At 42.4% G+C, this 11,323-nt stretch overlaps 1 protein-coding gene across 1 annotated transcript in view; it reads right to left on the bottom strand.

Annotated features, from left to right (window-relative positions):
- Window positions 1–6: 6 nt before the first annotated feature.
- arrb1 (arrestin, beta 1) overlaps window positions 7–11,323 on the bottom strand; it is a 23,763-nt gene continuing 12,446 nt past the window's right edge. Inside the window, exons 5-16 of the mRNA XM_050074358.1 lie at window positions 10,378–10,574; window positions 9,919–9,978; window positions 9,729–9,796; window positions 9,369–9,504; window positions 7,946–8,030; window positions 7,785–7,857; window positions 5,283–5,420; window positions 4,295–4,378; window positions 3,481–3,504; window positions 3,235–3,305; window positions 1,872–1,920; window positions 7–1,164 (exon numbers count right to left, since the gene is read on the bottom strand). Coding sequence (XP_049930315.1) covers window positions 1,053–1,164; window positions 1,872–1,920; window positions 3,235–3,305; window positions 3,481–3,504; window positions 4,295–4,378; window positions 5,283–5,420; window positions 7,785–7,857; window positions 7,946–8,030; window positions 9,369–9,504; window positions 9,729–9,796; window positions 9,919–9,978; window positions 10,378–10,574 — 1,097 coding nt within the window. The 3' untranslated portion in view covers window positions 7–1,052. The remainder of the gene's footprint in view (window positions 1,165–1,871; window positions 1,921–3,234; window positions 3,306–3,480; window positions 3,505–4,294; window positions 4,379–5,282; window positions 5,421–7,784; window positions 7,858–7,945; window positions 8,031–9,368; window positions 9,505–9,728; window positions 9,797–9,918; window positions 9,979–10,377; window positions 10,575–11,323) is intronic.

Consider the following 11,323-nt stretch of genomic DNA (forward strand, 5'->3'; position numbering starts at 1 on the left):
CCTTATCCGCTGCGAGGGTCATAAAGACAGAGGGATGTCGTATGCTGTAAAGCCCTGTGAGGCAAATTGTGATTTGTGATATTGGGCTTTATAAATAAAATTGATTGATTGATGTATTTGAAGCCAAACCATGATGTTTTTTTCTGAACCTGACTGTATATGAACATGTGAACACGACGCAGGAGGGACCCAGAGTGTTGTATATTGACATTTAGCTCCACTGACAAAGCGGCCATATTTGAAGAGTTGGGATGAGAACGGGTCAGATGATTTATCTGGTGACTGTTAGAAAAGTTTGTCGTCTCTGAAAGTTGATTTTATGTGAGATGAGGTGGAACCAGCAGGTGAAGGAAAAACAATAAACACTGATGAAGATTTAAAAAAAACATCAACATGTAAACAAACAGGTTAAAATCCGGGCCGTCCTCTACAAAGGTTGATTATTCATGATGTTAATAAATCATATAAAGTACTGATGTATTTCATGCAAACGAGGCCACCGGTTCCTCTCAGCTGATTGGTGGCGCTCTCTGTCAGGACGTCCTGCAGCTTCGTCTGCGCGCAGACCGCCTGTGAACAAAGACCTCCGTCAGCTGATGTCCACGCCGAGCGGTGAAGTGTCCGGATCGACCCGAGTTGGCAGTGTTGTTGTTGTTTATGAAGACCCTCTGATACGACACATCGAAACTAATCTCAACACAACGGTATTCCTGTTCGTCCCTAATGGAAACACGTACAACTAAGTGACATTAGAGGCATGCTACCAGCCGTCGATACAACGCCGCCGTCCAGGTCTCCGGCCAGCTGGCGAAGGAGTGGAGAGCTGCTCCGTCTGAAAACACGACCGACGTCTAGGCTGCGGTATTCTAGCTTTTTACACCCCAGCAGGACGCAGAGAGGACGAACATGAACGAGAACACAAACACGGCACCACCGAGTGTTTGAAGGTGTCCAGACTGTGGTTTGACCTAAAGGTGACCTCCGTCAGCTCCACACTACGAACAGCAGCGAGACAACAACAGCAGCGGTGGTGGCGGCGGCACTCCGAGTCTTTATCTGTCATCCAGTTTGGGCGAGTCCACCGGCTCCTCCTCTTCCTCTTTGTCATCCTTCGCCCCAATCAGCCGCTGGCGGGCAAAGTCTTCGAAGATGATGTCGTCATCGCTGAGGAAAAGAAGGGAGGAGGGAGTGAAGGAGGAAGGGAAGGAGGGGAGGAGAGGAGAGGTGGAAGTTCATTTATAACAATACAAAGAAACATAAAAAAAGTCTTTTATAATTCTACATTTATATCGCCACGTATTTATTTATCTATTCGTGTAATTATCTTTTTTAATATTGCCTTAAATTGCCTTCCATAACGTGCAGCCTGTCGGGTATCATCCTGTCCTGATACTGTGTTCACATGATGCACTGAAATAAATAAAGTTGTGTTGAATGGGACAAACAGGACTCCTTCAGTCTTTATTTGAGCTGTACAATCTTTTTCATATGAAACAGATAATGAGCCGACGGGGAGATGATCTGTGCAGTAATAATAAACTCCTCTCTGTTGTTTCCCTGTGGTTGTGTGAGTGTGAAATAATGAGCTGTAAACGCAGAGTTACTGTCTGTCGTTTTTCGGAGGCTCTGCTGACGGCAGGATGAGTTTCCAGTTTACAGCCCATTTCCTGCAGCAGCTCACATTAAGACGCATTAAGGCTGAGACTCCGGAGACGAGTCCATCACAGTTAATGCTTCAGCAGGCCGAGAGGAAAACCCTCTCTGCTGTCAGGGTTATCGACCAGGCCGTAAACCACAGCAGAGCCAATCACATCACAGGGCTGAGGAGGAGGGAGAGACGGACGGACAGACGGACAGAGACAGCTGCTTACTTTGTGTCAAACTCAATCAGGTTTGTGTCGATTGGAGCTTCATCAGGAGCTGCAGAGACAGAGAAACAGACACGTTACATTACTGCTCAGGTTTCAGATTATCATAACAAATATTCTTTATACCGATGTGTACGGCTCTGTCATCTCCGCCCACATACATGTTTTCATATTATCGTTTGGTTGGACATAAAGTTGGAATATTCACGTCTAGTGTTGAGTTTATTGATCAAATATTAATAAAGGCTACTCACTTCTTCCGACTCCCTTTCAGACATGAAGTAGTTATGAATGATATTTGTTCTTGTTTTCTTCTTATCACTTTCCCTTTAAGTCATTTATGTTTCTTGACTTTTGTCGTATTTGCTTTTATTTTGACTTTTCCTCTCACAGGAATTGTTGTTGCACCAAAACAAGAGAAATAAATAAGTCTGTTTCACCTCTAATGAATGTGTGTTACATCCTCTACAAACTGCTGATTATTTCCCAAACTGTTTTTATTTTCCTGCAGCAGCGACCACTTTCACTTCATTTCTGTGGAAACAAACGGGCAGACACACAATCCATCTCATCTGATCCTATCACCAGACAGGAAGTTGATATTGATCCATCCTGCAAAAGCAATTAACCGTTTTAAAAGTCATGCTTTCTACAACATGTGTGCACGCAGCGCCGGCGCCATCCAAAGGCCAAAATATCTGGAACACTGTTATGAGATATGTTGCATCAAAGCTGAACGTACAGCATCAAACATGTCGGATCTTCCCAAGTGCAAAGGATGCTTTTATATCTGAGAGGAGACTGATGGATCTAAAACATGTTTCCCTTGTCACATATCAGGGTTCACTGAAACAAAAGCTCCGCCCAGTCATGGTAAAAATGTTGGTAGGTTTCTGCAAAGCACACATACATTAGATTTGCATGTTACATACGCATCATATCATCAGCAGGTGGAGGGAAGGTGGATGGTGTGACACCTCGGAGAGACGCCTGCCGAGCTGCAGACACTGTTTAACACCAACAACATGACTGGCCAGTGCCACCCAAAGTGGTATCTAAAGCCAAAACATGATCTTTTCTGACCATAACCAAGTGGTTTGTACCTAAACCTCACCAGACGTTAATCACAGCATTGTTGAAAAGTTAAGCTTCAACATATCCGCTACATGATGTGCAAATGTATGGGTGTTGCTGGTTTGTAAAACCGTACGATGCCAACATTTGTCCCTGTGACTGGGCTGATGACATCATTTACTGTGAAAAAGATCTTAAATTTAAAAAATGACAATAATTCTGTGAACTTTATCATTCAGAGACAGAAGATCAGAGGCTGCAGAGAAACGAGTGGGTTGTAAAAACGGCTCACCGTCTCTGTAGATGGATTCTTCCAGCGGCTTCGGGTGCATTAATGTGAAAGGCAGCTCGACAGAGACGTCGCTGAAAAACAAATCATCAGATGTAAAACAGAAAACACACAGCAGCTTTATTAAAGACATTTATCTATGTGAGCATCATCAGTGAGACGTTCAGGTGACCTTTGTAAATCTCAGTGTGGTTTGTATCAGTGTGTTCATCCATGATCTCAGTGACGTGACAAAACATGAAAGGTTACCTCGCCGCCAGATCTCCCAGGAGCCTGAAATCGATAAACATTTAATACCGTCAGCTTCAAAGCAGCAGCACAGTGTTTCATTCTGTGTCACGGAGCTGTTAAAGACCAGCTGTGTGATCTGAGCGTCCTTCTGTTCACCCTCTAAGCACCATCTGCTCTTACTGACATTATCATCAGTGAATCCACAAGTCTCTGGGTGAATTTCACCACTTCATTTTGAAACAGTGAAAACAAAAAACTACAGCAAGAAATATGCTACATTACTTTTCTGTAGACTTCATTAGGACAGGAAGGAAATCATCGTATTGAGACGTGGTTTTGTTCCTGAACTTTATCTCCAGAAACAACAGTAAAAACAGAAACTGTCTGCGGACTATGACGGACGATGGGAAGGATGGAACAGAACTACAGATTCACACTGAAACTGAGCTTCAAAACGAAATTCAACTTCTTGTCCTTTTGTGTAAGAAAATATAAACTATGATCACATTACTGTATTGTTTCTCACAGAGTAACGTCTGACGTCATGGAAAAACGTACAGAGTCAGAGATAAACAAAGTATAAACGTCAAGTCAGAATGATAAAGTCAGAGAGTAACGTGTGGCGACAGAATAACGTACAAAGTTTTTTTTTTTGTTGTTATAATGACTCAGTGCATCGATACAAAGACAAAGAGACCCTCAGTTCCAGTTTAATATAAAACCAGCAGATATACTCATAATAATTTTCGGCTAATTATAGATTTCAGTTTGACCTTAAAGCTCCTCTCAGCTGATTATATGTGGCAATAAGCTAAAGAAAAAGTGCACTGACCCGCCTCGAGACACCACCAGCTTCACTTTGACTTTGTACGACACGATGATGCCGAGGATCTCCTTATTGGCTCCTTCTCTTAACCTGATAGACACAGGAAACATACAGGACTCAGGTTGATTCACTCGTCTTCCTCGTGTGGTGATGGCACATGGCACCTTACTGAGAGTTTTCACAGGGAGAACTGGAGTCTGGGATTAATTATATGGATGCATAAAACCAGGAGAGTAGTCGTTAGGAAAGAGGTGAGGAGGAAACTGAGTAAAACTTTTGGTTTATGATTGAAGGCGAAGATGACGTTATCAACCAGCCTGAGTTCTTCATTTCCAAAGTTTTACCAAAGATCTGCAATAAACCAGTCAGTCCCTTGAACTCTCCTCAGACATTCAGCTCTGTCAATGCTGTGATGTTGTCGATTATTCCGAAACCCCAACAGTCTGGAAAAAGGCACAAAACTCAGACTCTCCCTGCAGATAGAAAGATTCATGACCGACCCGGACTGACTGGGAGCATCTCTGTATATACCTCATTACTGACGTCCGATAACCTCCCAGCGACACCACCCTGCTGGTCCAAACATCAGAACTCCGACCTCACTAACAGCCGTGTGTCCGTGGAGAAAACATGGGTAGCTTTATAACGTCTTCACTGCCACTGTAAAATCACTGCTGCATGAAACACTACCTAACCCCAACCAGGGGGGACGTTTTGTTCGATTAAATATCTGACTCTATGATGTCTTACGGTGGCGTGACCCGCCTAACTCTGACTCTGATTGGCTTATCCTAATATTCTAACCAGTGTCTCTCTTCATAATTAAACACAACCAATGAAGGCAGAGAGTATGAGCCGAGCTGTCAAACTGACATTTTCCGGACTGTTGGTGTTTCAAAATAACGAGCCGTCAGAACGAAGGTTAAAAACATCAGATGAGAATTCTCCTCTGTCCTACAGGCCTGGAAGGCATCACGAGTGCTGTTGGACTCACAGTGTGCTGGAGGCCAGGTTCGTGTCCTCGTGCTTCAGTTTCCCGTCCAGAGCGAGGCCTCGTTTCTCGCGGTTGTTGGCTAGAAACGGCGTGAGAGTGAAAACTTTGCAGAAAGTCGAACTGGGAGCAACGACGTCACTGAAGACAGAAATATGAACCCAGATATCACCTTCTGACTTGATTCACTGACTCACAAAGTACTCCAACAGAGACTACAGTCATATGTTTGGTTATGGTGATGTCACTTCCTGGACTATCTTCAAATGCTTCAGCCCCCTAAAAGTTGTACAGCACGAGCTAAAAGATTATGTGAGTTAATAAACCAGAATAATTTTTTTGAAATTATGTCATAGAAAATACAAAACTGTCATTACATGAGTACAACATGGACGACAGAAGCCTGAACTTCCTGCTGCAAGAAGAACGAATGTTCCTGTGATGTTCTGTTTATTTCAGATCTGATTATGCAAACAACACTCTCCCACCATTACCGGGAAATACTGGCATGTGAATTATCACATTAGCACGGCAGGTAAGGTAAGGTAAGGTAAGGTAAGGTAAGGTAAGGTAAGGTAAGGTAAGGTAAGGTAAGGTTAGGTAAGGTAAGGTAAGGTAAGGTAAGGTAAGGTAAGGTAAAGTAAGGTAAGGTAAGGTAAAGTAAAGTAAGGTAAGGTAAGGTAAGGTAAAGTAAGGTATGGTAAGGTAAAGTAAGGTAAGGTAAGGTAAGGTAAGTATGGTAAGGTAAAGTAAGGTAAGGTAAGGTAAGGTAAGGTTAGGTAAGGTAAGGTAAGGTAAGGTTAGGTAAGGTAAAGTAAGGTAAGGTAAGGTAAGGTAAAGTAAGGTATGGTAAGGTAAAGTAAGGTAAGGTAAAGTAAGGTAAGGTAAGGTAAGGTAAGGTAAAGTAAGGTAAGGTAAGGTAAGGTAAGGTTAGGTAAGGTAAAGTAAGGTAAGGTAAGGTAAGGTAAAGTAAGGTATGGTAAGGCAAGGTAAGGTAAAGTAAGGTATGGTAAGGTAAGGTAAGGTAAAGTAAGGTAAAGTAAGGTAAGGTAAAGTAAGGTAAGGTAAGGTAAAGTAAGGTAAGGTAAGGTAAGGTAAGATAAGGTAAAGTAAGGTTAGGTAAGGTAAAGTAAGGTACGGTAAGGTAAGGTAAAGTAAGGTAAGGTAAGGTAAGGTAAGGTAAGGTTAGGTAAGGTAAAGTAAGGTAAGGTAAGGTAAAGTAAGGTTAGGTAAGGTAAAGTAAGGTAAGGTAAGGTAAAGTAAGGTATGGTAAGGTAAGGTAAGGTAAAGTAAGGTAAGGTAAGGTAAAGTAAGGTAAGGTCAGATGAATTCGAAATATTCAAATTAAGCACTGTGAATGAAACAAGCAGCACAATTTTGCATCATACTCTTGTTTGAGAGAGTTAAAAATCTGAACTTAAGCAACTAATTTGCGCCACGAAAGCCAATCAGCATTGAGATCCTCCGGGGACATATGACACAGAGGATATACTGGCGGAAGTTCATTAATCAATTCAGCGGTTTCATGCACCTATGATGCGACTTATTCGTTCATATAAAGGGAGTCAATACAAAATATTCTGGCGTTCAAACTGGCGTTCCAGCAACCACCAAACTTTTGGTGCAGGTTGGTGGTCCCAGTCATCATATCATGACCTTACCTTAACTTACCTTACCTTACCTTTTCCTACCTTTCCTTTCCTTACCTTACTTTTTCTTACCTTTCCTTACCTTACCATTCATTACCTTGCCTTACCTTACCATACTTTACCTAATCTTACCTTACCATACTTTACCTAATCTTACCTTACCATACTTTACCTAATCTTACCTTACCATACCTTACCTTTCCTTATCTTACTTTACCATACCTTACTGTACCTTACCTTCCCTTACCATTCTCTACCTTACCTTACCTAACCTCACTATGCCATACCATACCTTACTTTACCATACATTACCTTACATCACATGACCTTACATTACCTAACATTATCATACCTCAATTTACCTTACAAGTCATTGCCTTGCCTTGCCTTACCTTACACATTGTCTCTTTTTAACTCTCTGCTCATAAATATAACCAGATCTCAAAAACTGAATTATGTATACTGTTCAGATAACTCATGGACATGTATTAAAAGTTTTATTTTGGAAAATTGGTGGTTGCAAGAACTATCACGTGTTCACAATAAGGGCAATGTGAAAATTGGCAACGTGTTTGGTGTGAACACGACTTTAGCTTCCTGCTGCTAAAATAATGAACCCTGTTGATGTTCTGGTTCTTACGTTTAAATCGATTTAAACAGAATCATAAAAAACAATGACATGCTTTGGCCATCTGTGGGACGTCTGTTTTTAAAGGTTTAAAGATCTATCATGACAGCTGGGTAAACTGAATCCACTGAAGAAAACCAGCAGAAAGCTCCAGAGCAGCTGCTGATTGGACCTGAAGGGAGGTTTCTGACTGAACTTTAAATCACAGCAGAGAGAAATGAAACTGACTCTGACTCCTCGGTGGCCACCGGACATTTGTACTGAGCCGTGTTGAACAGGCAGATGTCAGCGTACTGTCGCACTGTGGAAACACAAACCAATCGATCGATCAATAACACAAACTGATACCCAGATCAACAGAGACAGAGAGTACAGGTGCGTTTGGGTACCTGAGATCTTCATCTTCTTCACAGTCTTGTTGGTGTTGTTGGTGACGTGGACGTTGACGCTGATCGGTTCGCCGTGGTAATAAATCTGACAGAGAAACATATTATTAGAATTATCATAATCATCACTAAGCAGCAGATCTGAAATCTAAATGTTCTCGTTCTTTTTCATCTTCTTGGTTTTTCTTTGTTAAATCTGTCAGACCAGAAGGCACCAAAACCAGCAGATGTGTTTCAAATTCCCCTCATGACACAGGCACATTATTTACTGTCACTGACCTCATGGTGGCGCTGTAAAAATCAAGTTCTGGCATTTATCTCGACAGCTCATTAGTGCCTTAGTACCACAGAGGGACAATAGTGGATGTAAAGTGTGTGCCCGCTGAGTGCTGCGAAATTCGATTAAATACAAGAATCAATATGAGACATTTGATATCGTCACTAATTGTGTTTTCAAGTGCATTCCACACTGATCTCCCTCTGCACCGTCTCAGCTCAGATAAGATGATGAGCAAAGCAGGAAACAGTGAAAATGAAAACAGAATATCAGTAAGTGAGGTGCAAAACAACATATGCACACAGTATCAAGTGTAACAGCTTAATGGTAACGAATATGAATGAGAGATGACGTACACTGCTCAAACAATGAAGTGAACATGTCAGATCTTTATGAACGAATGATTCCAGTGAAAAATCTTTGCTGATGTATGTTGTATAATTAGTTGAGAACAAAATGACGTAACAACGGTCGGTGGAAACCAAAATCATCCTCCCAGATGTCCCATAGGTGCTCAACTGGAATTAGGTCAGGGGAACGAGAGGGCCAGTCAATGACATCACTGCCTTCATCATTCAGGAACTGCCTACACACTCTGGACACATGAGGCCAGGTCCTGCACCAGGAGGAACCCAGGGCCCTCTGCACCAGGAGGAACCCAGGGCCCTCTGCACCAGGAGGAACCCAGGGCCCACTGCACCAGGAGGAACCCAGGGCCCTCTGCACCAGGAGGAACCCAGGGCCCTCTGCACCAGTGTAAGGTCTGACAGTCGCTCTGAGGATTTCATCCCAGCCCAGTACCTGACAGCAGTCAGGATACCGTTGGCTATGACATGGAGGTCTGTGTGACCCTTTATTTATATTTATTTAAAGGACTTAAAGAACAAAATCCAATTTTTCTTCCCTCCCATTCTTTCATTCATCTGAATAGAGAGATACCCCCAAAAATACTTAAGTACTGTAACATAGTATCATTACTTGGTGACATTATGCCACCGGCCCACAGTTTCGGGGAAACGGATTGGATGTTTTATCTTTCCTGTAAAAAAAAAAAAAAAAACCTTTGTAGCTTCTGTTTCCCACTTCTGCACTGTGTGTGTGTGTGTGTGTGTGTGTGTGTGTGTGTGTGTGTGTGTGTGTGTGTGTTACCTCTTTGTCCAGAGAGGCCTCCAGGTGCAGAGGTTTGTCTGACATCAGGAACTGTCTGGTGGTCTCTGCAGTCGGCTGAGGACCAGGTTTCTCTGGAGCGTACTGAACCTTACGGATGACCAGACGCACCGAGTTCCTGCAACAGCAACACAACACTGATGCTACAACTATGAATTCATAGTGACTGTGGGTGTTTACTGACTCAGTGAAAGGTATGTGGACTCAGTGTGGATGTGACTCTGGATGGTTGTGGTTTTATCCCCTGTGAGCAGCGCTCCTCTCTCTGCAGGAAGCTGCTGATGCACCGATTTCACTTTCATTCATAATTCATTTCTTTCTTCTGTCAGCACTCACTTTTACCTTTTGTGGATCTTTTCTTCAACATTTTCTGCGCAAAAAGCTTTCACCTCGAAGTCGACTCCACAGGCCTGAAGACACAGAATGGCAGGAGGAATAATGAAGTTGATTTCTTTCATTTGATTTTCAGACATGAAGGTTGGATGAGGTGTTTGCCAGGAGCTGCAGACTGTATGAACAAACACATCTTTACCTTCCCAGTGTCCTCGGGGCCCGGCTGCAGGGTGACAGAGCATGGCAGGTTCAGAGGAATCTGAAAACACAGGAAGGAAAACTTGAAACACCACCCTGTGGTTGTATGACTCCACCCACCAGTCCACCCTGTGGTTGTATGACTCCACCCACCAGTCCACCCTGTGGTTGTATGTTCATGAGATGGATTGACGGACCAGTCGGCTGTGGCCAGCGCACAGGCATGAAAAGTCTGAGAGCTTCTTGCTGTTTCTATATGTATGCCAAACCAATAAAAACTTGAATTATAAAAAAATAAGAAATCTCAGAAACTATTTTTACCGACCTGAAACTGACCTGGTCACTGAGACAACCGCTGCCTGACAGGATAAATTCAGGGCAACATGTCTCTCATGAAGCTTAATGAAGAAGATGACTCATGAATAAACACATAGCTCAGCAGGTCAACATGTCTCGGTACCTCAAAGGTGAACGGGTGGGCGTGTTCTCCCAGTTTTTTAATCAGGCGCTCCTGAAGACGAGTCAGGCTCTTCTTCTCTTCGGGCAGTGGAGGAAACGCCTGGACGTTCGCCACAAACAAGTCTTTCCGAAATGTCAACCCAAGGACATCCAGGTCCTCACGACCATAACGGAACGCACAGGTCAGAGTCACGAACACTGATGGGAACAAGAAACACAAAATCACATCCAGATTTACAAACAATACCAAATATTATTTAAATTAAAAAATAAATGGGCTAGGCTGAGAGTTTCTTTTGTGCTAAGCTAGGCTAACACATCCTGGATCTTTCTCTGTAGTGGACACACAGGAATGAAACAGAAAACAAGATTTATTAATGTTAAAATGTTCCGTTAAATCTATGTTTTAACGGAAAGAACAGAGGCTCCAGGACGGTTCCGAGGAACTCCATGACTCATTAAAGACGGAGAAGACAAGGATTTTTAAAGAGGATTAAATGTTGGACCATTCCTTTAACCAAATAATTCTCTGAGCAGGGGTTTTGGATCCTCTGAACTGTCAGAAGATAAATTTGAGGCGTTTAACTGGATGAGGAAAAAGATAAACACATGATTGTGCTTCAAAACATTTAACTGTGTAATGTTTGCTTTTGGTTGTGAATTAACCCTATGGGCCCTAGGCGTTTTTGGGGTATTTTTACTGCCTTTACTTTTAAGCTCATATCACAGTCATTATAATCTTGTTTTTTTCAGGACAATCTGGGCTAACCAGATTTGTCATCATTACATGTCCTTCTATGTGCCTGTATTTTATATTAATTTTTATATCAATGAAAAAACAAATCCATATGACTAATTTCTTACATTTTTACATGTATCTCACCATAGCAAGTTGGAAGTTGACATATTCTGCCATATATGAAGAGGGGAGACTCTCTGGAATCTGG

The sequence above is a fragment of the Epinephelus moara genome, chromosome 2 (assembly GCF_006386435.1).
Source record: "Epinephelus moara isolate mb chromosome 2, YSFRI_EMoa_1.0, whole genome shotgun sequence".
Lineage (NCBI taxonomy): Eukaryota > Metazoa > Chordata > Actinopteri > Perciformes > Serranidae > Epinephelus > Epinephelus moara.